The sequence below is a fragment of the Balaenoptera ricei genome, chromosome 10, assembly GCF_028023285.1.
Source record: "Balaenoptera ricei isolate mBalRic1 chromosome 10, mBalRic1.hap2, whole genome shotgun sequence".
In the NCBI taxonomy this organism is placed as follows: domain Eukaryota; kingdom Metazoa; phylum Chordata; class Mammalia; order Artiodactyla; family Balaenopteridae; genus Balaenoptera; species Balaenoptera ricei.
The window spans coordinates 96,148,497-96,175,368 of record NC_082648.1 but is presented as its reverse complement, the minus strand read 5'-3'; the positions used below and the strand labels follow the sequence as shown (position 1 = coordinate 96,175,368).

General features: G+C 58.5%; 1 protein-coding gene across 3 annotated transcripts; it reads right to left on the bottom strand.

The window, feature by feature from the left end:
• Positions 1 to 4,869: 4,869 nt before the first annotated feature.
• GGA1 (golgi associated, gamma adaptin ear containing, ARF binding protein 1) lies at positions 4,870 to 24,897 on the bottom strand. 3 transcript variants are annotated; one of them, XM_059936917.1, is made up of 17 exons: positions 24,480 to 24,897; positions 20,439 to 20,523; positions 19,117 to 19,192; positions 17,922 to 18,020; positions 16,817 to 16,940; positions 16,298 to 16,434; positions 15,526 to 15,606; positions 14,336 to 14,476; positions 14,177 to 14,258; positions 12,969 to 13,076; positions 12,136 to 12,288; positions 8,654 to 8,718; positions 8,006 to 8,172; positions 7,348 to 7,541; positions 6,239 to 6,408; positions 5,891 to 6,001; positions 4,870 to 5,798 (listed from the first exon to the last, which is right to left on the bottom strand). In XM_059936917.1, exons 1-17 carry the CDS (start codon positions 24,520 to 24,522, stop codon positions 5,688 to 5,690), a joined length of 1,947 nt encoding a protein of 648 aa, XP_059792900.1. In that variant the 5' UTR covers positions 24,523 to 24,897; the 3' UTR covers positions 4,870 to 5,687. The 3 variants fall into 3 exon arrangements, with proteins under 3 accessions (XP_059792900.1, XP_059792901.1, XP_059792902.1); XM_059936918.1 differs by having other exon boundaries at positions 16,298 to 16,398; positions 24,480 to 24,894; XM_059936919.1 differs by lacking the exon at positions 24,480 to 24,897 and adding an exon at positions 21,840 to 21,930.
• Positions 24,898 to 26,872: the final 1,975 nt, after the last annotated feature.

Genomic DNA, 26,872 nt, shown 5'->3' with positions numbered 1-26,872 from the left:
TTTTTTTTGGCTGTGTTGGGTCTTCGTTGCTGCGCGGGCTTTCTCTAGTTGCGGTGAGCGGGGGCTACTCTTCATTGCGGTGTGTGGGCTTCTCATCACGGTGGCTTCTCTTGTTGCGGAGCGTGGACTCTAGGCTCACAGGCTCAGTAGTTGCAGCGCGCGGGCTTAGTTGCTCCGCAGCATGTGGCATCTTCCCGGACCAGGGATCGAACCTGTGTCCCCTGCATTGACAGGCGGATTCTTAACCACTGCGCCACCAGGGAAGTTCCGACTTGGCTTCTTAAAATGTGGGGCTGCGCTTTGCAATGTCTGGGTTCTAGTCCTGGCCTCTCCACCTTCCTCACTGGACAGATCCCAGAACTTGGTGGTGACTCAGTTTCCCCTGTCTCCGCAATGGGCACAACCTACTGTGTGCAGAATTAGGAAACTGAAGACTCCCAAGGCAGCAACTTGACACCAGGTGCCACTGTCCTGCCGTCTGGGAAATCTCCAGGCTACATGGTGTCCCCATCCTGTTCCAGCCCTGCGTCTGGCCCAGACCACACTGGCCTGGGCTTGTCCACTTCCCCAGCTGTTCTGAAGGTCCTTCAGGGCAAGGCCTGGCTTCTACCCCTGTCCCCCCTAGTCTTGCCTGGGCCTGAGTCCCCAGCTGCAGCCTGGGGAGGGGTCAATCTATGTGGGCTGTAGCAGCAGCTGCTGTGGAAACAACTGAGCCGTATAATCAGGCCACCTGAGCTCTGGGCCTCCCATCTGGGCTCCAGACTCCCCTCCAGCCAGACCCAAGAGCCTTTGCAGGCAGGGCACCTGGCTCCTCCATGTCCAGCCTGGGTGGGGCTGCTGTACCTTTTAGCTGGGTAAGGGGTATGTTTTAGGGTATATTTAAGCTCAAGCACACTCAGATGTTGAATCGTGAAAAGGTTGGAAGCCCTGAAGTTTGGATCATTGGCTGTTCCTTCGAAGGATGTTGTCATCAGAGACTTTTGGACTCAGAGGTTTCAATCAGTGAATGTTGAGATCATAGTTTTAGAACTGCAGATGTGGAAGGGGACCTCAGAGGTCACCAGCCAACCCCTTCTCTAATGACTTGCTGGGTCTCCTCCTGAGGAGGGCCTGGGCCTTGTCTGGCTTAGGCTGAATTCAGGGGCCTAGCAATATGCCATAGTCACAGGAGCTCAATAAACACAGCCGACTTGAATGGCAAGTGAAGACTTCGCATCGATGGACGTTTATTTCCAACCCAAGACAGAGCTTACTGGTGTCGATGGAGCTGGCTGGCTGGGCTCAGCCTCTCACCAGCTGGGTGACCTGGGGCAAGGTAGTTCACCTTTCTGAGCCTTTGTCCTCCTCGGTAGCTTGAGAATAATAGCATCTACCTGACAGGTTGTGAGGGTTAAATAAATTAATTTGTAAAATACTTAGGACAGTGCCTGGCCCTGTTTATTATTCAGCCTGCAAAGTCAGTAATGGAAAGACCCTTTAACCCCCATTCCTGCCTCAGTTGCCCCCTAAATGTGTCCTGCAGCCTGGGTTCAATGGCACTTATTGTCACGTACTTCACATCCTCCAGTGAGGTTGGTATCATGTGGTTTTATTAATTAATTAATTAATTAAATTTTGGCTGCGTTGGTTCTTCGTTGCTGCACGCGGGCTTTCTCTAGCTGGGGCGAGCGGGGGCTACTCTTCGTGGCGGTGCGCGGGCCTCTCATTGCGGTGGCTTCTCTTGTTGCGGAGCACGGGCTCTAGGCGCGCCAGCTTCAGTAGTTGTGGCACGTGGGCTCAGTAGTCGTGGCGCGCGGGCTTAGTTGCTCCGCGGCATGTGGGATCTTCCTGGACCAGGGCTCGAACCCGTGTGCCCTGCATCGGCAGGGGGATTCTTAACCACTGCGCCACGAGGGAAGCCCTCGTGTGGTTTTATAGGTGAGCAGACCCAGGCTCCTGGCCCAGGTCCCTAGCCGGCTAAGTGGTAGAGGCCAAGTTAGAAAGCAGATCTGACAGGCTCCAAAGCATCCACGTGCTCTCCTGCTGTACCAGATGGCACTGCCTGAAGATTCTAGAAATGCTGGTCCCTGCCCGCCCCCCCGCCTTAATCCCTGCGGCTGCCTCGGGGGGCCCAGAGGCTTCAGTGCAGATTGTCTGCCAAAACCCACGACGGTCTGGGAAACGTCCGCTGCTGAAGCTCCAGCAGGATGTGGGCAGGGAGGCCAGTGGCCGGCGCTGAGGCGGTGGTAGCAGGGGTCAGCTGTGGGGCCGCGGGACTGAGCAGGAACATCCCACTTCAGACACTTGAGAAATTGTTTGTGGCCGTATCACTGCTGCCCTCCAAGGGGAGGCTTCTGCCCAGAGCAGCTAGGCGTGTGCTGTCATTTCTGGGGCTCCGAAAACTTCCTTGCCTCCTCCTCCAGCCAAAAGGACTTACCAGGGAACCCTGGGTGGGGCTGAGGCACGGGGACTCCACCGCAATCCTGACAGCCCCGGAGAGCGTGTGCCCTTAACCCTGGCCCCAGAGGACAGCAGCTGACCGGGAGGGGGTGTGGGGGGGGTGCGATGTGCAGTCAGGGTGGTCACCTCACAGGACTGCTGGTCACATCTGGGCCCTAACATACGCCCTCAGGCACTTTATAAGCTCCCTGAGCCTCGGTTTCCCATTTTCACGGGGCAGCTGGAGGGAGGGGCTGCGTGCTGCTGGCCTAGAGCGGTGCCGGGCTAGGGCCGGCTCCCCTCTTATCTGCCTTGCTGGGCCCGTGCCCCCACCAGGAGGCCCGCGGAGAATGGGGGCAGGGGCATCAAGGGGACTGCAGAGACAGGCTCCCCAGGCGAGCAGTGGCTTCTGTTTCTCTTGGCTGCTTGAACAGACGAGCCCAGTGTGCTGTGGTTATTTAAAAAAAAAAAAAAAAAAGAGCTGCTGCCTCCAGCCACACAAATAGAAGTGGAAGTGTGCCTTCAAGGCCTGGGAAGTCCCACTGCTCCCGGCGTGGGCGGGGGTGGGGGTGACCCTTGCAGAGACAGAGAACACTCCTGCGTGTACCCCCTTTCAGCCTGAGGTCTCCAGGGGCTCTGGACCTGTGTCTGGATTGACACACAGTATTTGGGGGATGACTCCTCCAGGTGGTGAAGGCAAAGGGTCCCCTCCTCTGATCAGACCCCCCCCTCTAGCCCCTCAGACAGATGCGGGCTCCTGCAGCAGCTCCTGTGTGCATCTCCCTCCCAGCTCTCGGTGGTCATGCTCCTGGCTCAAGGGTCCCGTGCCAGGCTGTGAGCTCTGAGGACAGGGCTGTGCCTGGCACAGGTGCTGCCTAAGAGGCACTTGCAGGACAGACATGCAGACAGCTGGATGGGTGGCCTAGGAACAGGGAAAGGTGGTCAGAAAGACTGAAGGGATCTCCCTGTCCCTGTGACATCTGGGTCACTCCAAGCCGACTGGGAGACCCTTTTGCCCAAGGACTCTTCAGAAGGCCTCTGAGGGGCCTTACAGCTCACTGGGTCCCTCCCACCTTTTCAAACAAGGAAACTAAAGGCCAGAGAAGGAAGCACCTTGTTCAAAGTCTCACAGCAAGCCAGAGACCCCACTGGAAGAGGCCCAGGCTCCTAGCCGGCAGTCACAGGCTCACGCAACCTGTAGAGTGCGTGCTCCTGAGGGTGCTTCTGGGACCCCAGGGGGACGCTACAGGGAATAGGGTTTTGTTTCATTTAAAGGAAGAAGCTTCCAACAAGAGATTATCTTTCGGAGACATCACAAGGGTTTAGGCAGAGTCCTGCCTGGTGGGCAAGGAGGGGAACAGGAAGGAGGTCACGTGGCTGAGAGGTCAGGGTGTCTGGGGGCCTGGATGCAGGATGGTGGTCACACTGTGGGGGCAGTGGGGAACTGGATATGCCGGCTCTGAGGCCTTGCACCCTCTCCTGTGCCCTCGACAGCACGGCCCACGTGGAGAAGCTCTTGCCCTGCACTTCCAAGGGTCGGCCTGGCACAGAGAAGGGCCATCATTTGCAGAACTGAAAAGAGCACACAGGCTAGGCTGGCCTCCAGCACTTCTCAATAGTATCTATGTAAAGGTGTTCAGCGGCCCAAGTTCACACTGGGAAACACTAGATTAGACAAAGGGAAATTGATGTCTTAAATGCAGAACTTCCACCATCTGCTAGAAGAGAAAGGGCGGGCAGCCTTCCCCCGATGTCTGTGAGCAGGAACCCTCCCCGGCAGAGCGCAGAGGGCACGGAGGGCGGGCTCCCCACCGCAGAGCAAGCCCTGGACTAGCTCCTTCTGGCTCTGCTCCGAGCTGGTTGGCTCCCTCAGCTGCTAGCCTCTAAGCCACTCCCCAGGCCTGGACCCCAGCCTCTCAGAGAAACACTGATAACCCAGTGGGGACTGTGCTGCGGCCGGGAGTGGCAGGGCACCCCCCACCCCCTGTGCAGGGTCCGTGGGCCTCTCCGGAAACAAGCTGCAGCTGGCACCCTGCTCCCTGGGAGTAGCCTCTGGGGAGAAGGAGAAGCTGAGGCACGGGCCTCGGGTGGTGCTGCACCGCAGCTGTGTTTTGAGGGCTGAGTGCAGCAAGAGGAAGTTGTGAGTGGCCAGGGGCCTCCCCCTCAGCGTCTGTAGCAGCTGGGGCTCCTGGCAGGCCCGAGCAGCCGCTCGCTTCCAGCTGGGACGGCTCTGGGCCCACCACAGCCCTGGGTCCTCTCTGGTGACTCAGCAGTGGCCACAGGCCCCTGAGCTGGGCCTCTTCCGGTATAGGGACTGGGAGTAGTGAGGAGAGGAACCGTGGCCCGATCTCCAAGGAGAGGCAGAGAGGTCTGCGGGGCAGCCCTGGGGACCTCCCACTCTTGGACCCCTCCTGACTCCCTCTACCTCAGAAGGACCACGAGAGCAGCTGGTCCAGGAAAAAGGACGTTTTATTTCCATAAATACTCCTGCTCTCACTCACACACTGACCCCACTTCTGCCCATGGACAGACGGATGGACAAAGCCCAATGAATGAAAGAGACACACTGAGAACTCCAGTGCAGGACCTCCCTTGGCCAGGGGCCTGGGAGCCCCCAGCTGGGGCCACCTGTCTCTCCCCCAGTCCCCCCGGAGGCCTGACAGCAAAGGGGCCAGGAGAGTGGAGTGAGACTCCCAGGAGGAGTGGGGGAGAGGTGGGGCTCCCCTCACTGGGCCCCCTGAGACGGTGACCACAGGGCCACGCAGAGAGAAAAGCTAAGAGAGTCAAACCACACACCCGAGAGTGCAAAGAGCTGGGGGTGTAGGCGTCACCCCCCCCAGTCACCCGGTTCCTATGGAGGAGGCCTGAGCTGGTCCCGGCTCCAGCACGGCCCCAAGTTATGGCTGGGCCTTCCCATAAGGCATAAGAGACAGGCAGGGATGACCCCTCCCCAGGCTGGGGTCGGGGCTGGGCCTGAGGTCCTGGCCCTTGCCCGACAGCCATGCTTCTCCCCCACGGCCCCAAGTCCTTCCGGGGCCCATGTGCAGCACTTCCCTGCTCCAGCCTCCCACCTGTGATGAAGGTCCCCACCAGTGCAAACCTCAGGCCTAGCCTCCTGCTGGATTTGGCTCAGCAGGGGAGAGGGCAAGGAAGGAGGAGGCCACAGGGGGGAGGGGAGAAGCACCAGACCCAGGGGAATATGGCCGTGGGAACCCAGGCTCAGTGGTGGCCAGTCCCGTTGCCCCTCCTCTCCCCAGCCCCTCTCTGTTCTAGAGGCTCCCCCAGGTCTCCGGTGGGGGGAACTGGTCCACGTCCCCCATCTCGTTGTAGGTCTGGTCGCCCATGGTGAAGAGCAGCTTGTAGCGGAGACGAACCTTCTCCTGAGGCAGATATGGTGAAGGCAGAAGGGTCGGACGGGGAAAAGAGGCTGCCCCACCCCACAGCGGTGCCCTGTCACAGCCGGGCCCCTCACCTTCTGGGGGTTGGCAAGGAGCAGGACCTGGGTGATGGCTGAGGGGTGGACGATGGGGTTAAATGCTGGCAGCTCTGTGCCTGAGGGCGGCTGCAGCTTCACCTTCATGACCTGCGGACAGGAGGGCAGGATGGGGCACAGCTAGCCCTGGCTTCTCGTCCCTGGTCCCTGGGGAACAAGGCCCAGCCTCCTGCCAGCTCCTCCTCTGGGGGCCCTTCTACCCCCCAACTCCCCAAGAAGAGAGAGACAGAGAGACGGAGACAGAGGCCCTACCTCCACCCTGGAGAGCTGGCTCCCCATCCAGCCCCAAGTCACCCTGCCTTGAGGAGGGGGGTCTGCCTATGTCACCTTGGGGACAGCTGACTGGAAAACAATGTTGCGGATGGGCTGGGGGGCGGTGCTCAGCATGGAAACCACCACCACCAGCACATCGGAGCGCCCGGGCAGTGGGTCTCGAGCGAAGTGGAAGAGGACCCGGAAGCCATGTTGGTCATACACGGTCACCGGCAAGATGCTGCCTGGCGGAGGAGAAGGGGAGAGGGCGATGGCGGGGGGCGTGGGGGGGGGGTGCCAAGCCTGAGCCCAAGCGCATCCGACCAGCTCCCCACACCCGGCTGACCCCAGGCACTTGCTGCTCTGCTGGGGATGAATGAACAGACCCAGACCCAGGCTGTTGCCTTGACCCTGGGCAGCAGTGCAGTCAGCGGTACAGTCCGGGGCCCAGACAGGCAGGTGGACTTCCAGTGTGATGGTGAAGGCAGGATGCCCACCCTGGAACTGAGTCCCAACCGGGCTCCCGAAGTGCCGGGCGGCTGCTCCCAGAGTGCTCGAGTGAAGGGCTGTGCCTGAGCTTCACTCATGCTCTCACTGTGTGACCCTGGTACCGCCACTCTGCTTCTCTGAGCTCAGGGTCCTCCATACTGCTAAGACAGTGGCACCACTACCTAGCTCCTGGGGACACCAGGGGTGTGACACCCTCCTCACAGTGAGCTCACAAGATGGACAGTGCCGAGAAGACTAGCCTGTCTTCATCAGTCTGCTCACAGCCTGGTGCCGTGAGCGGCCCTTTTGCTCCTGGGCAGGAGAAGCCTAGGCTTGGACCTCAATCTTTATCCTGGTTCGGTTTTATGATCTTGGGGAGCCCCCCCAAACCTCCCCTGTCCTGGCCCTGCCTTCCCGGGGAGGGGCACAGAGGCCATCCATGAGAAGTCCTCATGCCTGGGTCACCCTGGAGTTTAGAACGTAGTTTTGTGACACTCTGGGACCAGTGAGAAAACTGAGTCCTGGGAAGAGGAAGGGTCTTGCCCAGAGCCCCCCGCTGAGTCGGGCAGGGCTGGGAGGGGAGCCCTGCCTTCCCACCTGCTGCCCCAGATCCAGCTCCTGACAGCAGGCAAGGCGGGTGGGGCCGCGAGCTGACCCAGCCCAGCTGGTACCCGCTGTGCCCCCGCCCTACTCACTGGGTTTGATGGACTCCAGAGGCACAGTGATGTTGGCCAGCGAGAGCTCCGTCGGTGTGGGCTGCTGCAGGGGCCCAGGGGGCTCGGGGGACACGGTGTGGAGGAGGCTGGTGGTGCCGGAGCTGGACAAGCTGCAGCTGCTTTTATTCTGCAGGTCCCGGAGTGTGAGCCGGGGCGCTGGCTGCTGCTTCTCCCTTATTGGAGGGCGGTGCATTGAGAGGTGAAGCTTCGGTGGCCAAGAGACGAGGGGCACAGGAAAGGCTGGGCTTCCTGGCTGTCCCTGACGGCTGGCTCAGACGCCCCCTGTCTCTCTGGCCTTGGTCTCCTCACCTTGGAATGGGCAGCTCTTGCTCACCCCACCCACTCGGGGTCAATGCCCTCGTCCCTGGCAGCCCTCTGGGCCTTCAGTCTTTGTCAGGTGCTGGCAGGCCAGCCTAGGGGAGGGCGTGTGAGCGGGGCACGGTCCCCTCTCATACTCTCCACGCCCTGTTGGATGGGCCCTGCACCTGCTGCGGTCACTGCTGTGTCCCTCGAGCCCAGGACGGCACCTGGCACACGGTGGTGCTCTGGCGGTGCTGCTCACGGGGACAGACCAGCACCGGGCCTCTCCCTGATGGGCCTGGGGCAGGGGCAGACTCCGGGCAGGGCGTGCCCTCACCACCGCACTTGCTGGGACTCCGGGGGCAGCGACTGCTGCAGGAGGGTCTTCCCCAGGAGGTCCAAGTCATCCAGACCACTGCTCGTGGGCAGGGACATCTGCGCCGGGGGCCGACTGTCCACGCTGGGGGCCGGAGTGGGGTGGGGGGGCTCAGTGCCATCAGACGACTGTCGGGCATACAAAGGATGTGGGTGGGTGAGGCTGTGCTGAGAAGGCGTCCGGTCACCTGGCAGGTCACCTGGCACTGCCCTGAGGCCCCTGCCCCTCCCGGCAGGAGACGTCTGGAGAAGCAGCAGCAGGGGTGTGGACGACATTCCCACCGGCCTGCGCCCCTCTCAGCCCAGGGCCATCGGTGGGCCAGGCCTGGTCTGGGATTCTACTCGAGAAACCATCCCGCTCCAGGGACCTCGGAGTCACCCTCAAGAGAAAAGGAACGGGGAACCCCCATCTCAACCCAAGGGAAACCCAAGGCTGAGACATGCAGGGAAAAGCGCTGTGAGGAGAGGCCCGCCCACCTTCCTCCATCCTGGGATGGGTGCCTCCGCCCCCGGGCCACCCCTTCCCCCGGCCCTCCTGCCCACCCGTCCCTTCACTGCCCCTCAGGCTGCCTGTCCCAGCTGCTCTAACCCTGGGATGGGCCCATCCTACCTGGAAGCTGTTCCACCCAGCACCATCCAAGCCTGGGCCTGAAGGGGGTGTGGGGTCGCTTAGGCCTGCAGGGAAGCAAGACCGAGGTAAAGCAGCTGGATTCGTGAGCAAAGGCAAGAGAGCCGGGGCGGCTATGTGCTGAGTCAGGGTTCCCTGATTTCTACCCTCCCCCTGCACCCCCTCCTCCGAGAGGCTCAGCTCGAAGGGGACACACCCCCTTCCCCCCTAGAGGGAACCAGCCGCAGAGCAGAAGTAGAAACCAAAGACACCGAGAGCCCATGCCCTGGGCCCAAACACACTTCCTCTCTTGCCACTCAGAAAACAACTCAACTACTGAGGTCAGGACTTTCACCTTCGTTCATTAGCGGGCAGCTGGGAGCCAGTGGGGGTGGGGTGGGGGGGAGGGGAAGAGGGCATGGGAGATACCACGTGAGGTTCGTAAACTCACAGATCCAGGCAGGCTGGGGTCAGCATCCTGTGCCCATCCAAACTGACTGGAGGGACACCCTTTGAGCGTCACAAGGGCACTGCGGTGCAGTGAACAGGGCCCTGGGCCCAGGCCCGGCCCAGAATCTGCGGAACCGTGGGCAAGGTGCCGGCTGGGCTGCAGGGCCCCTGAGCACACCACGCGGATGGCCTGGGCAGACTCTAAAGGCCCTGTCTGCCCTGGCACAGGCCAAGGCTGGCTGACTGGTGCAAAGGAGGGCAGTGGCGCTTCTGGAAGAGGCGTGCTCATCGCCTGCTGGTCGGTAGAGGGCATTAGGTCACCAGCCAGTTTGACCTCTGCCCGCCCTGAAGCACACCCCCAGCCAAGTTCACCCTGGTTTTTAAAGAAAAGCCAAGTTATCCTGTTTGTAGCAAAGCCTGAATAAGCGAGGTCTAGCCTGACAGGCAAGAGTGAGGCACGGGAGGCTGTAACTGCTGGGTTTCCACCTCTGGACATGCCTCTGTGAGAGCAAGGACAGCACAGTGGAGGCTGTGAACAGCCCCGGGTCAGGCACTGCAGACACGGGTCTCAGTCCTCACACAGCCTTACAAGGTGGACGTGGACAGAGCAAGGCCTAATTGCTGGAGCTCAAACACAGCTCTGCCACCCAGCTGTGTGACCATGGGCTGGTGGCAACCTTCCTGTGCCTCGTCTGCAAGACGGAGACAACAGTAGCATTTGCATCAGAGGACTGTTGTCACTACTGAATGCGGTGCCTGCCCGGCGCAGGGACGCCCTCTCTGGCCGACAGGAAGTGCGTTTTGCTCACCCCACCCTCCCCCTCCCCCTTCCTGCCGCAGAGAACCGTTTAGGATGAGCCCCCTTTGTGGTCCCGAGGCTTCCTCCACTCCCCCGAGGTGGGGAGCTGGGCGGCTGCTGCCCTGCCACTTCTGGTTCTGGTTCCCACATCTTCTTTGCTTTGAGTAGCAACCAGAGGAAGCTGGAGGCTCAGGGCTCTGCTGAAGCGACAGGGACAGGAAGTGCGAAGCACACAGCGCCTCGCTGGGGGCTGGGCCACACGCTTCCACTGCGGAGGGTCGGGGTCGGGAGCTGGCGCAGGCCCTGCTGGGGAAGACGAGCCTGTGTGCGCTCTCTGCTCACTGGCCCATCTTTACCTCTCAAGCGGGGCCAGGGTCCTCTCTCCCTGAGTCACCCCGGGCTCTGAATGAAGAGGGGGCAGGTGGGTGGGACTCCTCGGCAAGCCCCCGGACACCCTGTGGTCAGGGCCTCCTCCGGGGTGCTGGCTGACGGGCCCACACAGGGGAGCTTGACCCGGTCCGCTGTCCCCCTTGTCTCCTGCTCCTCACTCCAGGTCCTCACTTCCCGTTTCTGGCTGACGAGCCGAGTCAAAGCAGCTACGAGTGAGGCTTCAGAATCTGAGGGCCTCGTGCAAAGCCTGGTGCCCCGTCGGGCAAGTCACTCAGCCTTTCTAAGCCTTGCTCTGGCATCCGTGGACGAGGGACGTCGACAGCACCGTCTTCTGGGCTGAGTGGAGGGTGGGCTAAGACACAGCAGCGCTCGGTGGCCGCGGTCAGGGGAGCCCCCGCCGGGACCCCGGCACACCATCGCTTCTCGGAGTCCGTCAGGTACAGCTTTCACCTCAGAACTAACTCAGGAGAACACAGTCTGACTTGGCTTCCAAGTTAGTTTCCCAACATATCCTCTGAGACTCCTGTGACGGGGCAAGGTCTCCCTGACAGAGCCGGATCACCTCTATTCCTTCACAACTTTGGGGCCATTGTGAGGAGGCTCTGAGGCCCTCCCGCTGCTACACTCTCAGCGGGCGCCGCTGCGCCTGAAAGCTGGAAACTGTAAAACTGCTTGGCCGGCGAGGTGCCCTCTGCTTCTTCCCCAGGGACGAGCCTGCTCCCCACTGGGCTCTGGAGCCCCAACCCCGCCAGAGTGACCGCGGGCCTGGCCTGGGACCAGCGTGGCTCACTCCTGCACGGGCTTCCCTGGAGCTTCCAGAGCTCCCCACCTCTTTCTCTCAGTGGCGAGGAAATGCTGACTTGCCTGGGGAGCTCCCAGTTCTAGGCTCTAACCTGCTACAGGGAAATCCCTTTGTTTTCCCTCAGGCCGCCAGAGCCTAGGTGTGGCTGGCTTATCAGAGGTGATGCCAGCCTTACTGTTTTTTTTTTGGTTTTTTTTTGAATTTTTTTTTTTTTGGCTGCGTTGGGTCTTTGTTACTGCGCGTGGGCTTTCTTTAGTTGCGATGAGCAGGGGCTACTCTTTGTTGCAGTGCGTGGGCTTCTCATTGTGGTGGCTTCTCTTGTTGTACAGCACGGGCTCTAGGTGTGTGGGCTTCAATAGTTGTGGTGCACGGGCTTAGTTGCTCTGCGGCATGTGGGATCTTCCCAGACCAGGGCTCGAACCTGTGTCCCCTGCAATGGCAGGTGGATTCTTTTTTTTTTTTTTAATAAACTTATTTATTTATTTATTTTTGGCTGCATTGGGTCTTCGTTGCCGTGCGCGGGTTTCCTCTGGATGCGGTGAGCGGGGCCTACTCTTTGTTGCGGTGCGCGGGCTTCTCATTGCGGTGGCTTCGCTTGTTGCGGAGCGTGGGCTCTAGGCGTGTAGACTTCAGTAGTTGCGGCACGCGGGCTCAGTAGTTGTGGCTCACGAGCTCCAGAGCGCAGGCTCAGCAGTTGTGGCGCAGGGGCTTAGTTGCTCCGCGGCATGTGGGATCTTCCTGGACCAGGGCTCGAACCCGTGTCCCCTGCATTGGCAGGCGGATTCTTAACCACTGCGCCACCAGGGAAGTCCCACCAGCCTCACCCTTTGACTGTAGGACCTGGCACAAGCTCCTTCATTTCCCTGAGCCTCAGCTTCCTCAGCTGTGAAATGGGCCTGGTGCCTATGCCCCAACCTCCAGAGGACTCACAGGAGGAGGAACACGCTGACGTGACTGCGCTCTGAAAGCCGCCTCGTGTGCTGGGGGCATCACCCCCCACCTGCAGCAGAGCCTGCCCTGCTCTGGGCCCCGCCCCTTCCTCACCCAGAGACATGAGCTCATCGTCAAGTAGGGAAACTGAGGTGCTGGGCTGCTCCAGGCTGGCCTGGTCACCAGGGCAGGTGGGCGTGGCTGGGTCAGTGGTGCCCACCGGAGGGAGATCCAGACCTGAGAGGTCCAACAAGGCCGAGGTGCTCCCTGGGGTGGGAAAGGAGAGTCAGGCCAGCCTTGGGCGGAGGACACTCAGAGTCCCTGGGGTCTGGGAGCAGCGAGCTTCCCCTCCTTGGCCACATTCCCTCTGCCCCGAATCTGCTTGCCAGGTCTCTTCTTTGGCACACAGTGTCCCTTCCTCACAGAATGTACTTCCTTCTTCCCTCTTGGCCAATTGCCTCCCATCCTTTAAGGCCCCTCTTAGACTACGATGTTTCTGTGTAGTACCCCACCCCCACCTCTCCCAAACAGGGCCAATTCTAACCTCTCCCGGGGTCCCCCAGGGCTGTCACTTTACCCTGAGTGGAGCCGAGCCTGTAATGCTGATGTATCAAACCCTCCGTGCCCACTTCTGATAATTAAACTAAGCCTCGGGGGTGTGACCTAGCTCCACACAACAGGTGCCAGACTGGTCAAATGAAAGAAAGGCCTTCCTTCTCCTGCCTGTCCTTGCCAAACCCTCGGCTCCCTCCCCTCCGACCCTCATCCAGACCTCCTCCCCCCGCCTCCCCGGCAGCTGCAGGCTTGGCACAGACTCCACCCCCAGCTCTCCCAGCGAGGGCCTCCCACATCTTAAGGGGCCACCAAGCTCTGTGACCAGCACCCTACCCGGGACCCCGTGCCTCTCCGACTCGGGGGCCCTCCCAGCTCTCCTGCCACCTCCTCACCAGGGATGCAGGCGGCTGTGGCATCGCCGTTGACCTCCTCTCCCCGCACCAGCTGCTTGTACAGGTTGATGACCTGGGTGAGGTTGTCGTTGGCTTGCAGGATCTCCGCTGCAACAGGCAGGAGGGGAGAGGCCAGGCTGAAAGAATGTGGGGGCCTCCGGGGGGGAGATGAGCACCCCGCGGCCATCTCAAGCCTCGTGGGAGGGGCCTGGGGGCAGCCCACCTCGACTCCTCAGACTCAGGCCCTCTGCGACCTGCCCTTGCCCAGTCTCCTCCACGCTGCCCCGTGCCAGCCCCCGAACACACAGGTGTGCTCCGGCCTCCAGGCCTCCACGCTGGCTCTGCTGTCTGGAGACCCCTAGATCTCTGCATGGCTTCACCCCTTCCTGCTTCAGGTCTTCTTCCAATTCACCTCAGGAGGCCCTCTCTAACCCCGAGCCCGCACCACCAGTCCCACCTCTGTTTTTCTTCACGCCCCTTATCACCGCCTGACAAACTGCCCCGCTCACACCCTTGCTTTACTGTCTGTCTCCTCTCATCAGGCTACAAGCTCCATGAGGATTTGGCTCTGTTGATTTTGATCACTGCCATACCCCCCGGGGCCCAGAACAGTGCCCGGCACAAACAAGGCCCTCATCGATGTTACCTCCTGGTGGCCAAGGCTTAGAGGGATCTGAGCAGCAAGCCTCTTGGGTGGGGACCAGGTGCCTGGCACATGGGAGGCGCTCAGGGAACTCCTGATGAATGGAGGCTGAGATGGTACCTAGACTGCTGCCCGAGAGGCCCTGGCTGATGTGGGGGCACAAAACAAGGACGAGACCCTGACGTGTGGCCCTAGCAGGAGCCATGGGGCCCAGATCTGGAAGTGCTCAGGCCTGAGGGATCTGCTCTAGGTTTCGAGCTCACCCTTACTGGGGAGGCAGTGTCTGGAGGGAGAGAGCCTCCGGTCCACCCTGGCTCTGCCACCGTTCTGCTCTCTGGACAGGTCACTTCCCTCCCTGAGCCCCAGTTGTGAAATAGGGACAATTCTCCCTCCTGTGCGGCTTACGGGCAGTAAAAAAGGTGTCTGCGAAGGGGCTTGACCCAAAGGGTCTCTAAAGCACATCAGCCCCTGATCTCTGCTTCCTTCTTCCTCAAAGTGGAGAAACCCAAGGTCACTGCTGGAGAAGGGGGCCCCCTGGTGGCAGCTCCTTCCAACTGCAGCTCACCTAAGGCCTCGTCATTGTCCTCCGTGTCGCTGGCCAGTCGGAAGAGCGTGGGCCGCAAGCGCTCACAGCGCTGGTACAGTTCCTGGGGGCAGCAGGGCGGGCAGGTCAGGGCCGGCGGGGGCCCTGCAGTGCGTGGGGGGTGGGTGGGGGCGGGCGCACCTTCATGAGGTCCTCACTGCTTTGGGCAGCCGCACCGCCCTGGCTGTGGTTCATCACCATCTCCGTCAGCAACTTCACGTTGTTGTTCACCTCCTCGATGGCGCTCACCCGCTTTGAGATCTTCTCCATTCGCTTCTGGTCCTGGGGAGGCATCGGCAAACGGCCCCGGAGCGCCCGAGTCAGGCCTGGACCTGAGCCAGGCACTGTCCCACACCACCCTCTGCTGGGTGTGAGATCAGCCCCTGCTAAGGGCCCCTTGGGCCCAGGACAGGGCACTCTGGTCCAAGAAGCCCTTGACCAACCCTGTGTTCACTTCCTCTCCTCTTGGCAACGCCCCCTGGACCCAGGCCTCTGCACGAGCCCATCAGAATCTCTAGGGGTGGCCCAGGAATCTGGGTTTCCAACACACTCACCAGGTGATTCTGGAGGGCCGGGAGCTAGATTTACACCTGTGGTTCTACATAACCCTCCCCCTCTCTGTGTTTGTCCCTTGAAAGGAGGTTCCCGTACTTGAGAGTGAAAGGGGACCTTAGCGGTCACCAAGTACAACTGAGAAACTAGTGCCGTGACCCCCTTGAAAGGCCACTGCAGCAGTGACCCTGCTATCCCTCTCCCACTCTGCTCACCGTGCATGCTCCTCCCTTGTGGAATGAAAGGTGGGCTTGTGCTGTGCCGTCTGATACAATCGCCCTCCTTGAGAGGGGCTGCCCTTTCCCTGGGCTGTCAGAGCACACAGTCTGCCCTAAGACAGCCCACAGTGTCTGCCCTCTGGGTCTCTGGACTGCACTTTTTTGATGACATACCCTCATCAATAAAAAAGATTTCAGCATGCACCCACAACACAGGTATACATACTTATAAAATACATGTATATTATTCTCTCTGTACGTATATGTATGTAAAATATACTATATCTTGAACATAGTAAGGCCTAATTTCCCTCTAACTTTTACAGAAGAGGTATTCAGCCTCACAGAAGCCAATGCAGGTCACCTCGGCTGCTGGGAAATTCTTCCTTCCACACGCTGATCCTGGCTCTGCCCACAGGGTCCCCCTGACTCGGTCAGCTCTTTTTCTGCTGTCACAGCCCTTTAGTCGGGCCACTGCGCACACGTACACACGACCTCCCTCAGTGGCCCAGCTCAACATCCCATCCCGCCACCTCCTTGCACTCTGGGCTTGGCCATCACCTCCTGCACCATCTCCTTGATGAGTTTGTTGGCTGCTCGGAGGTCCTCGGGGTGGGAGCTCTTCAGCAGGCGGGCCAGCATCTGTGGAGACAGAGGGACATGGCTGTGACAGCAGTCCTTGGGCCTGGGGTCCCGTGCTGGCTCCTTTTCCTGGTGGTGGGATGTGAATAAGTTACTAAGCTCTCCATGGGATGGCAAGGATCTACTGACACCTTACAGGGTGGCCGTGGGATAAGTGACACACTGCACGTAAGTGCTCTCCGCAGCGCCCGGCAGAAATAAGCTTTCCACAAATGGTGCGAAACATTACATTACTATTGCTAGAGAATTCTTCTGGAAGGATGTACAGGAAACTCAACAACGTTTACCCCCTGGGACTAGACTGGGTAGAAGAGGAGCTTTTACTTTTTATCCTACCTCCCGTGCTGTTTAAGTTCTTGCCCATGACCACATGCTTCTTTAACAACAAGCTAGTAAAATTATTGTTGAGAAGGTCACAGACATAGAAACAGGCAAGCTCCTTCCTGATCAACCTACGAAATGCCCTCAAACCAACCCCAGGGCCACCAGCCTCAGGCCTGCGTTTACTAAGTGAAGGGCACTGCGTGCGCAGCACTCAGCATGTGTAAGGGCTCAACACCCGGCACCCGTCACCCACCACAGCGGCCGTGCTCAGCGTAGCCTCTGCTCCAGGGACAGGGCCGCCAGGGGCTGGAACCCGCTGACCCCCATTGGGCCTGGAGTCCTCATCTGGCCCTCCCTGAAGCCTCACCTTGGATTTCTCCTCGTCTTCAAAGATCACATTCTTGGGCCGTGGCGGAGGAAGGGGAAAGGTGGCATCATCTGGAAGCTTGGGGTCGGCCTTCACAATCCCTGCAGCGGACGGCGGTGGGGAGACCGTCTCAGGGGCTGGGGTGGAGGGGAGAGGGGGATGGGGGCAGGCAAGGGTAGGATGGAAGGTGGAGGGCAGGCTTTCTCCAGCATGCTGGCGCTGGACTTTGGGGGGTCAGGGCCTGCTCCTGAACTACCATGTCAAATAGTGTGTGTGCGGGGTCGGGGGCAGTTAGAAACCTGTATTTTGAGGCCATACCATGGGGACCAGTCTCTGACTCAACCCCATCTTTTCTCCATCCAAGCTGGCCTCAGGCAGAACCATAAAGAGGCCCCACTGGCTCTATGTTCTTGAGAAGTTAAAGGGCAGACCTAGGACCTTGCTGCCAGAGGCCCTGAAGCTGCCAGAGCCCCAGGGAGGAGGGGAGGAGGTGGCCACACCCCACCTCTGGTGCCTCACCCTGCTTCTTCAGCATCTGGTAGGCCTCTGCGATCTTCACCTCCTCAGGGAGGCCGACCGTCCAGCTGTAGAGAAGCTCCAAGATCTTGTTCTTCACCTTCTCCGACGTCCGAGAGCCCAGGTACTTTGGGGACGGAAGGGAGAGGAGGCTTTGACATTGCCCGGCCCCACTCACTGTAGTCCTAACCCCAGCCTAAACCTGGCTGCCTCCCCAGGACTCCTTCAGAAACCTCAGCCTACACGACCCTCCCACCTGACCAGCCTGAGCTCACCTCCTAGCCCTGCTGCTCACCAGCTGTGCCAGCCCTGGGTGTCCCAGTGCCCCGCCTGTTAAGTGGGGATGACAGCAGTAGCACCGTGCTGGGGATGCAGAGCTGGCACAGGTAAGGCCCAGAGCCCGGCGCCTGCTCTCGGCCAGCTCGTGGAAACCTTAACTGTGACCTCAGCAAGGAGGAGCCACCAGGCTCCGGGCTGACCAGGGAAGGAGCAGGTGTGGAACCGCTCGGCCCTGGGCTCCATTCAGTCTCCCAGCAGCAAACTCGGCAGAGGGAACCGGCTCTCACTCCGGTCATCTCCTGAGAAGAGCTGCTGGGTCATTCAGCTGCTCTGGTCAAGGGATGGGTCTGAGCAAGGATGGGCGAAGGGGTGGGCTCTCACCCAAGGGGCATCAAACATGTTTCTGCCCTAGGGGAGGACTCCTCAGGCCCATCAGAGGCTCTATCACTCAGGTTTGGGGCCTCAGCATCCAAGGCCTCAAGGAGGCCACTCTTGTGAGGTGGAGACAGGGAGGCCCTCCACTAGACACCTAGGTGGGGTGCTGTGGCCAGGTCTGCAGGGAGAGATCTCAGAGCCCGAGCAGCCCGCGCTGGGGAAGTGTTCTGTGTTCACTGCAATCATTCCTCCCTAAGTGCCAAGCAGCTCCAGAGCTGGCCGGCCACCAGGCAGCCTGGAAGCATTCTTCCTGGAAACCCAGCCGTCCCGGACTCAGCCGTGAAGGGAACCCTGAGAAAGGGTCTGTGTTTGTGTCGGGTCAGGATGAGGCCAGTCACCCCTCCTCAACCGCCATCTGACAGCGCAGGTCGGAGCGCGCGCTGGGAGCACCCACCTTGGGAGACACGACCTTGATGAGCTCGTTGAGGAAGCGGAACTTGCCCACCTCGTCGTGGAACCTCTTGCCGCAGCTCTTCATGCATGTTTCCAGCACCTGGGGGGGTGGTGTGAGGTGCGGGGACCCCCAGGGAGGATCAGAGGAGGTACCCTCCCTCCCACGCCTCAGCCAGGGCCCAGAAGCCCAGGGACCGGCAGTGAGAAGGGGGAAAATGACTCTTGAGAAAAAGAGGATTCTGAAGTTCAGAGACCCCCTGAGATTGATCACCACCCTCTGGGGGACAGGGCTGGGCCACCCCGAGAGCCTGGCGATGCCCAACTCGCAGCACCGACTTAGTCCCTCCATGGCTTGGCCACATCTGAGGACCACTTGTAAATTATTTTCTTACTATTTTCCTTTGATGATTTTTTGAAACGTAAATAGGCACCATCAAACTCAGCCTTATCCTAAGCTAGATGTATGTGAAATCAGAGGACTAATATGTATTTCAGGGAAAAAAAACCCACCCAAACTCTAACATGTTAAAACAAATACATAAAAAAAAAAAAAAAAAAAACAAATACATAACTATTAAAAGGAAAACTGTTTATCAACCACTGTCTAAAATCAGCTTTGCTGTATGGTTTGTTGCTATCTGACCCATGCTTGGGGGCCACAACAGTGCACTCCCTGCTCTTCTGCTACTGGCTCAGCTTTGAAACCTCTGGCCTGAGCCCAGCTGTCACCCCTTGCACCCCTGTGCTGTCCTGTGCCTGGAGGCCATCGATGGGCTGGCCCGGCCCAGCCCCGCAATGCATCTATAAACACGGAGCTCTATAAACACGAAGATTCCTGGAGGCATATACTATAGGGGTTCTGGTTGGCGGGCCTGGGGTGGGGCCCTGATTCAGCCTCCTGAAGGTCGGAGGCACAGCTGGAGCTGGGAATCCCTGGGCCGAATGACCTAGGGCTTCCTCCCCACAAGAAACCTAACTGTGCAGGGTCTGGGGTGGGAGGCCAGCCCACTGGTTCATTGGTTGCCATGGGACTCTCAGGGGCTGGGCCACACCCCCATTTTAGGCCATCTGGGCACAATTCCCTTGGGCTCTAAAGAAGAACCTGTTGGGACCCCAAAAACCCCAGTCTTGGCCCCCCCCCGGTGCCACCCACATGGTCAGGGGACAGATGGCACCGTGCTTCCCCTTCTCCTCACCGTCAGGGCCTGGATCGCCTCCCACTCCTGCGGGGATTGGATCTTGTGGGCCAACAGCCGGGTGGCAAGTGGAGGCCTGGGTGAGAGGAACAGCAAAGAGCCAGACTAGCCACAGAGCCCCGGGCACCCCAGGGAGGGCGGCCACACTTCCCCGCTGGAACTGCAGCCGGCAGCAGCTTCTCCAGGACACATGCAAAGGCCCAGCTCCCTCTCCAGATTGGGGCTGGAGACTGTGGCACAAGAGGGCAGGACCAGGTAGGGAGCGCAGGCCAGGGACCTTTGAAAGGCGTGAGCTCAGCCCGTTGGCCGGCTTTACTGAGAACTATGACCTGCCGTGTCCTTGGCTTGCCGTGGGGACAAGTACGGAGAGATGCCCACAGCCTTCAAGGGCCCAGCCTGGGAGCAGAACATGACAATGTGCACAGAATATTCTGCTGGGAGAAGTCACGGTGGCAATGGTGACATCATCTACCAGATCATGAAAGACCTGTCACCAGTGACAGTAACAGCTAACACATACGGAGCACTTACGATGTGCGAGGCACCTCACGTCCATTTTCCTGCTTAACCTCCATAAGAGCCCCCCGAGGTAGGCAGCACTATCACCTCCACTTTACAGTCCCAGAAATGGGGGCTCAGAGGCATCTAGTTACTCGTCCAGGAGACTCAGCCAACAGAAGGGATGGGACTCCCACCTGAGCAGCTGGACTGGGGAGCACACACGTCACGCTGTCTGCACGGCATCCCGAGTGGAGCGCCTATGCTCATGGGGTGTGGCGGGAGCGAAGCACGCTGAGCTGTGCTCCCCAAACTTCAGTGCCACCTGGGGAGCCTGCTAACAACGTCCCCCCAAGCTCCCTGCCGGCCAGTCTAGTCCAAGTCTGGGTGCAGCCCACAAATGGACATTTTTGACAAACACACCAGGTGATTCTAATGCAGACGGTTCTGGTTCTTCCTTGAGCAAAGGGCCTGCTGGCCCCTCCCAGCTGGGGAGCACGCAGTTCTCTGGGAGGCCCTCCCCAACAAAGCATGGGTGCTTCATCAAGCCCGGGACTACCTCCTTCTCTCTACGAGATCTTGGGGCAACTGCTGAGCTCCCTGAGCCTCGGTTTCTTCACCTGTAAGATGGGTCCAGCAAGACCCACCTCAGAGGGTGGCACACAGTGGCACTGAGTACAAAGTGCGCGCTGCCATTGTTAATTTGGGAGCACTTAAGAATGGAAACTGGGTCTCAACTCATCCTCGTCTCTGCCCAAGGCCAGGGTCTGGAGTGTGCACGGCAGGTGCTGAGTATGTGAGTGAAAGACGGGGAAGCCACCTACCCCTCAAAGTCCTCGTTGAGCTGCTCGCAGAAGCCGTTGATGCTGGCCCAGTGCAGCTCCTTGTTCAGGGGGTTTGTGGCTCTGTCTGGAGGAGGAGAGAGGGCCAGTGGCCTGGTGAAGGGATCCCTGCCTCTCCCACTCCCTGCCCTGGCGTATGGCTGAGCGTGCGAAAAGGCCTCCCCTGGACTCCCTGCTCCGACGGCCCCGAGACCCCAGCACTGACGTCCGTCAAGTCAATGCACAGATGAGCCGTCATCTGCGGGCTTCTCCTCGCAGCTTCTCCCCGAAGGGCCCCACGTCTAGAGATTGTGCTCAGGGGTCGTTCCCCTCCCGCCATTGTCCCAACCCCTGCTGCTGTACGCGTGTCTGCACCTCCTCTGATTCTGCTCCTGAAGTGTCCCCGTAATTCTCACGGAATTTACTCTCAGAGGAGATCCAGAGGTAAGGGAAAAAAGCAGTAGTTCCAACCTCAAGGAGCTTTGCAGCTGGGAAGTGGGCCAAGGTCAGCTAGGTTCTCAATAGAATGTGACAGAGGGAGGCAAAGGAGCCGTGGGAACCGGTAACAGGAGGAGGGGACTCAGGGGAGGCTGCCTGGAAGAGGCAACACAAGAAGCACCGGAGGGACTTAACCAGGCTGGGGATGACGTGCCTCGGAACAGCTCAAGGGTTGCGGGGGAGAAGAGCTGTGGATAACAGCTCAGGGCATGGGGGGCCTTGGGAAGGAGTGCGGCTCAGGTATCGCTTCCTCCTTCCCTAACAGCGCCACCTGCGCGGGGCAGCACTGCCGAGGCAGCTCTCTGCTGCGTCCCCCAGACCCGACCTTCATCGTGGGCCCAAGTCTGCTACTGCACCGCGGCCCAGCCACTGATGCACACGCCCGTAAGTGCACACCCAGTATTGCACACGCCCGTAAGTGCACACCCAGTATTGCACACGCCCGTAAGTGCACACCCAGTAAATGAGTGAATGGATGCGGGCTCAGCTGCAGGCAGGCAGGGGGAGGTTCTGGGGGAATCCGAATCCAGGAGTAGGTAGTGGCCAGGAAAGGGCCAACAGGAAGGGGTGGTAAACAAGGCCAGACAGTACCCCCCGACCCCCAACGTTGGTGAGACAACAGCTAAAAATAAACAAGGTCCTACTGTATAGCACAGGGAACTATATTCAATATCCTGGGATAAACCATAATGGAAAAGAGTATAAAGTGAGAACATATATATGTGTAAAAGTGAGTCACTTTGCTGTAGAGCAGCAATTAACTCATTGTAAATCAACTATATTTCAATAAAATTTTTAAAAAACCCCAACGGTTAAGTAGGTCACTTAACTTCCCCGAACCTCCATTTCCCCATTTGTAAAGTTGGAGCAAAATAAGAAGTGATTTGGGATGATAGCATACTCTACCCAGGGTAAGGCGTGGGGCAGCCAGAGCTGGATCTTCATCACCTCTCGACAGCCTATCTCCAAGCGTCACCCTGTGCTGGTCAGTTCTGCCCAAACCTGAGGATGGAGCCGAGGGTGTGGAGGGCACAGCCCAGGAGGTGGGACACAGAAGGATCTGTGGTCAGGAGGAGGCTGGGGACTCGGTCTGTGGCCCCGCCTATTTGGGGCCCTGTGCTCTGGCGGGAGGCCTGGAGTCCTAGGATCCCAGTGCCTGGCAGCCAATCATTTAATTCATATTTATTCAATAAATATTCTGAGTGTGGGACCACAGCAGTGAACAAGACAAAATCCCTGCCCTCTTGGAGCTCATCGCCCAGCAAAAGAAACACTGACTACTCAGATAAACAAACAAACACAGGACACTGCTGCAGAGTGCTACAAAGAAAAATAAAGCATTAAAAAAAAAACAGAAAGAAAGAAAAAAAACCATGGCAGGGAGAAGGTATAAAGAAGTATGTGTGGGGTGCTGCTTTCTGGGAGGGCTCTCAGAGGTACAGCTGAGCAGAGATCTGAAAGAAACATTTCCTCTGTGCATACAAATCTCTGTTCTAGGAGCCCTGCAGAGCCCGCCAGCCCCTGGGAGAAATGAAGCCCCTGCTGACCACCCAGGAACACCAGAAACAGGTGCCCCCCATCTACTCTGCCTCCCAGCCTCCCAGCCCCCCAGCACGGCCAGAGGCTGCTTAGAAAACTAGAATGGGGTTGGATATTGCTTACTCAATGACATCCAGCCAGGGGACCCTAAAACAGGAAGTCCCTTAGAGTGTCAGAGACACGTGAGTCTGAGTGAGGACAGAGAAACTGGTTCTAGAGCCCGCTCCTAAGTCAGAAGCCAGTGAGGAAGAAGTAGTGGCATCATGAGACATGTCTGCATCTGGTTCAGAGCAAGGGCCTCTGGGTCCAAGGAGATCTGACCAACCTCTCTGGCCCTGGCCCCCAACTCCCAGCCCTCTTACCTCTACCTGGGGGGAGCACTTTCCCCAGCAGGCAGCAGGGTAGAACACACAGGGAAGGAGGGAATTGTTTCCCAACAGGGCATGACTCCACCCTGTCACTCTACAGTGGTGACAATGTCATCAGTTACCCACCAAAAGCTACTCTTCACCTCCAGTCACTGCAAGGTAAGAGCTTACCATTTTGCTAGGGCACAAAGGGGAAGAAAAAGAGAAAACCACCTCAGCCGCCATCTATCAGAGTCTAGCCTCCTGCCAAACCTGAGTGTCCTGACTCCTGTCTGTTTTTCAGATCAGACTCTTTGGCCGCTCAGAAAAACCCCACCGTTGCTAAACCTGACACTGTTCCGTAGCACCCACGGCTCAAGGCTTGCGGCCTGTCAGATCTGTCAGTGAGGGCCCTGCCCATCCCCCCTAAGTTATTGCTGAGACCTGGACACTTGTGGCGTTCCAGAACAGTCTCGACGGCCACGGAGTGCTTCCTTTCCATGCCCTCCCCCTCCACTGGCCAGACGGACTCTGAAACATCCCTGGAGACGGTGTACTTCTGCGACCATCCTCAGGATTCAACTCTGCACAAGACTGGCTTAAAAGGGGCTGGTCATAATCCCAAATCATCCTGTGCAGCTCCCTGGTGTGCCTGGAGTCAAGGGGCTGAGATGAAAGTAGACCCAGAGGACTCTCTGAGGCCCTGGTACAGATGTGACCTGAACGGGAGCAAAGACTTGGGAGGGAGCTGTCCCTAGTCCAGGGGGAAGCAAGCCGTGCTCTCAGGAGCAGAGTCCAGCAGTGGGTTATGAGAGCCGAGGATCTTCTGCAGTGTGGGACATGGAGGTCAGGTAGACAGTGTGAGGGCTAGTACTCAAGCCTAAGTAGTAGGAAATCGTGTCTGAGGAGACACAGGAGGGGATGCAGGGCCCTTTGGAGAAAACTTAGCAAGGGCTAGGAAACGAGTCTTTGGTAGGGGGTGCAGAATCTCAGGGCCTGGACTGAGGGTAGTGATAGAGAACTTGAAATCACTTCTGGAGTCTGAGACAGGACCCTCCCAAGCCTGTGGGGTTTGGGGGTTTCTCACTATGTGGCCAGAGCGCGGGGGATTCGATGGGTTAGTGGGTCCTACCTTCCTGGGCGGGGGAACGAGCAAATCTGAGTTGCAAGCTCAAGAAAGGGATAGGAGAGAGTCACGCCATGCAGCGCCAGTGAGTGGAGGATTCGGGGCTCAAGGGGAGCCTGGTCCCTCGCTCCCGGGTGTGAGGTGCAGCTCTCGGGGCCGCTCGCTTGCTTCCTCCCGGAGTCCAGGGAATGACTTGGGTGTCCGCTCCGCGGAAAAGTCTGGGCCCGAGACAGTTGGAGGGTGCTCTGTCCCGGGGGTTCTGGGCGCAGAGCCGGGCGCAGCTCACTCCTCCCCGGGGGTCGCGGCCCAGGAATCGGAAGGGTGGGCGGCGCCCGCTCCCATCGCCGGTCCGCGCAGCTGGTGGGGTCTCCCTTAACCCCAGGATCGGAGGTATGGGCTTGGGACACCGCCCCTACCGGGCCGGGGCACGGCGTGAGGAGGGGGCGCTGAGTACCCCGCCCCCGCCGGGAAGGGGCCCGCCTAGTGCCCCCGGTTCCGGTTCCGGTCCGGCCCGCGCCCCTCCCGGACACTCACTGATTCGCGCCTCCAGAGTCTCCGGCTCCATCGCAGGCTCCATCGGCCACGGGCCCCCAGCCTCGGCACCGCCCCCCGCCGCCCGGTGCTCTCGCGGGACCTCGTCGGCACCACCCTCCGCCGATTAAAGGGGCAACGTCCGTCCCGACGCGCGGAGCCGAAGAGCATTCGGCACCATAGAGACGCGAACGAACTCGCCTAGAGCGCCACCTGCGCTCCCAACCCCTCCCCCAAGCGGCGTTAACATCGTGGGAGGGACTCGCCGCCTGCCTTGCTCACAGCGCTCTGGCCGGAAAGGAAGCCGAGGGACTCGGGGCTGAGGGCTGCACCATGGAAACCCTGCGGGACGCTCTAAATCGTTCTGCGTCACGGCGATGCCTATGATCGCTTCCGGAAGAACTTTCCGCGGCCATGTTTTTGAGGGGCTCTTAGGTCACTTCCGTATCCCTGAGCGGGTAGTTCCGCTTAGATGCAAAAGTGGGAGGGTCCCTTAAAAGGGCAATGACGTACGTTGGCCGCTGTGAAAATAAGTCAAAGTTTGAGTGCTTACAGTGTTCCAAGTATTGTTTTAAGCACTTTTTATACATTTCTCTATTTACTCCTCACAACATGAACGAGGTAGTTTGTCGTAGATCACACAAGTGGCAGAGCCGGAACCCTGTACTATTTTCTGCATTCATTCTGCAATCATTTCATGCACTCTGTATTCGCCTTGCTCTGGGACAGGCGCTGGAAGAGAAAGGCAAGTCCAGATATTTATTACACAACGTGGTAGGGGAAGCCCACGGGGTAATGGCAACACAGGAGGGGCCCTCTTCCCCAAACTGGGGTGGGTATGAGGGAGGTGCTCTCTTGTCAGGGGAGGTTTCACAGGGGAGGTGATATTTAGCTGAAAGACAGTCAGAATTCTCCAGGTAAACCTGGTGTGAGAAGATATTCCAGGTAGAGGGAACCAAACGTTTCAGGGCTCACAGGAGAGAAAGAGTATGATGAGGTCAGATAATTGAAAGTATTTCAATTACGCTTCAGAGGATGTAGGCCTGGAAATACGCTGGGGCAAGATCACGCAAGTCCTGCAAGTTTAGCTTTTTTTCTTGTGAACTATGTTGGAGATGTCCTTAAAGAGTTTCACGCGTAGTGGTGACAAAGTCAGGCTTTTGTTTTAGAGAGGTCCAGGCGGCAACAGTGGGCGGAAGATACTGCTGGGTGCCAGACTGAAGTCAGGCAGGGCAGAATGAATAGACTTCCTAGCCTCTGCCTTTTCTCCTGCCGTTTCTCCTTCTATTACAGACCCTTTTCATCTGTTTTCCCACCCGCGGCCCGGGGGAGCCCGGTAACCGGCTTACCCGGGTCCGTTGCATTCTATCGCCCCCTGGCGGTCCGCCGGGGAACTGGTCCGTGGTGTCCTCTCGAGCCTCTTGGTCTCCGGGAGGGTTAAAGCGAGACCGAGACAGGGAATCTGGCGATTCTGGTTCTGCTCGGCCGTCGCCCTGGCAAGCGACCTCGATTCACCTTGTAGAACGGAACTGACCTCATTAGGGAGTTGAGAGGCATGTGCTGGGTCAGTTTTTCCCTAAACTCAATCATTCAGCCAGCTGGGACGCTTTTCTAAATTCTCCCCCACAGGCCATTAAAATTATACAGGAAAGTGATATGTATGTTTACTGCATTCCTCAATAAAAGCTGTAACATAATATGTACTTAGAGCTCTTTTCCTTTGTTTCTTTTATTACTGAAATGAATTATTACAGAAATAAAATGCAACCGCATTTACCGCATTGATTTAGGGGCATATACACACTGTCAAGACTCACTTTTTAAAGACGGCATAGATTTGACCAGGGTTCAAATTCTGACTTGACTTCTTTCTAAACTGTATGACCTAGGACAATCACTTAGACACTCTCTATCTCAGGCTTCTCATCTGAAACACGGTTGTGAGAATTCAGTGGAAGGGTGTCTGCAAAGTGAACCCCAATAAATGCTCTCCACCCACTTTCTCTGCTGGACTTTTCTCCTTAGCACTTATCTATCTTAGCACTGTCTATTTCCTTTCTTCATCGTGTTTTCTGTCTTCCTCCCCCACTGGAATGTAAGCTCGGTGAGGATGAGGAATTTCAGCTATTTGGTTCACCGATGTATCCTCAAGACTTGAAAGAGTAACTGGCACATAGGTGTTCAATCAACATGGATTGAATAAATGAATGAGTTGAAACTATTATTCATAAGCTTTATGGATGAAGGGGTGCAGGAATGTGCTCAACATTGCACAGCGAGTGTGTGTGGGAGGGGAGCCAGATCATACTTTTAGTGAAGGCTCTAGGCTCGCCTCACTGAGTCCTGGAGAGCAGGGATTGGTGAGGGAGTCAGGAGGTGGCTATGCAGGTAGGGCC

Bases quoted from the DNA above. Each gene is read 5' to 3' on its own strand.
- GGA1 (XM_059936917.1), bottom strand. From the start codon at position 24,522: ATGGAGCCTGCGATGGAGCCGGAGACTCTGGAGGCGCGAATCA. The intron at 8,719-12,135 runs GTGAGGAAGGGG...GCTTCCCTGCAG, and splicing joins CGATGAGCTCATGTCTCTGG to GCCTAAGCGACCCCACACCC. The intron at 6,002-6,238 runs GTGACATAGGCA...TCCTGTCCGCAG, and splicing joins TCCAGTCAGCTGTCCCCAAG to GTCATGAAGGTGAAGCTGCA.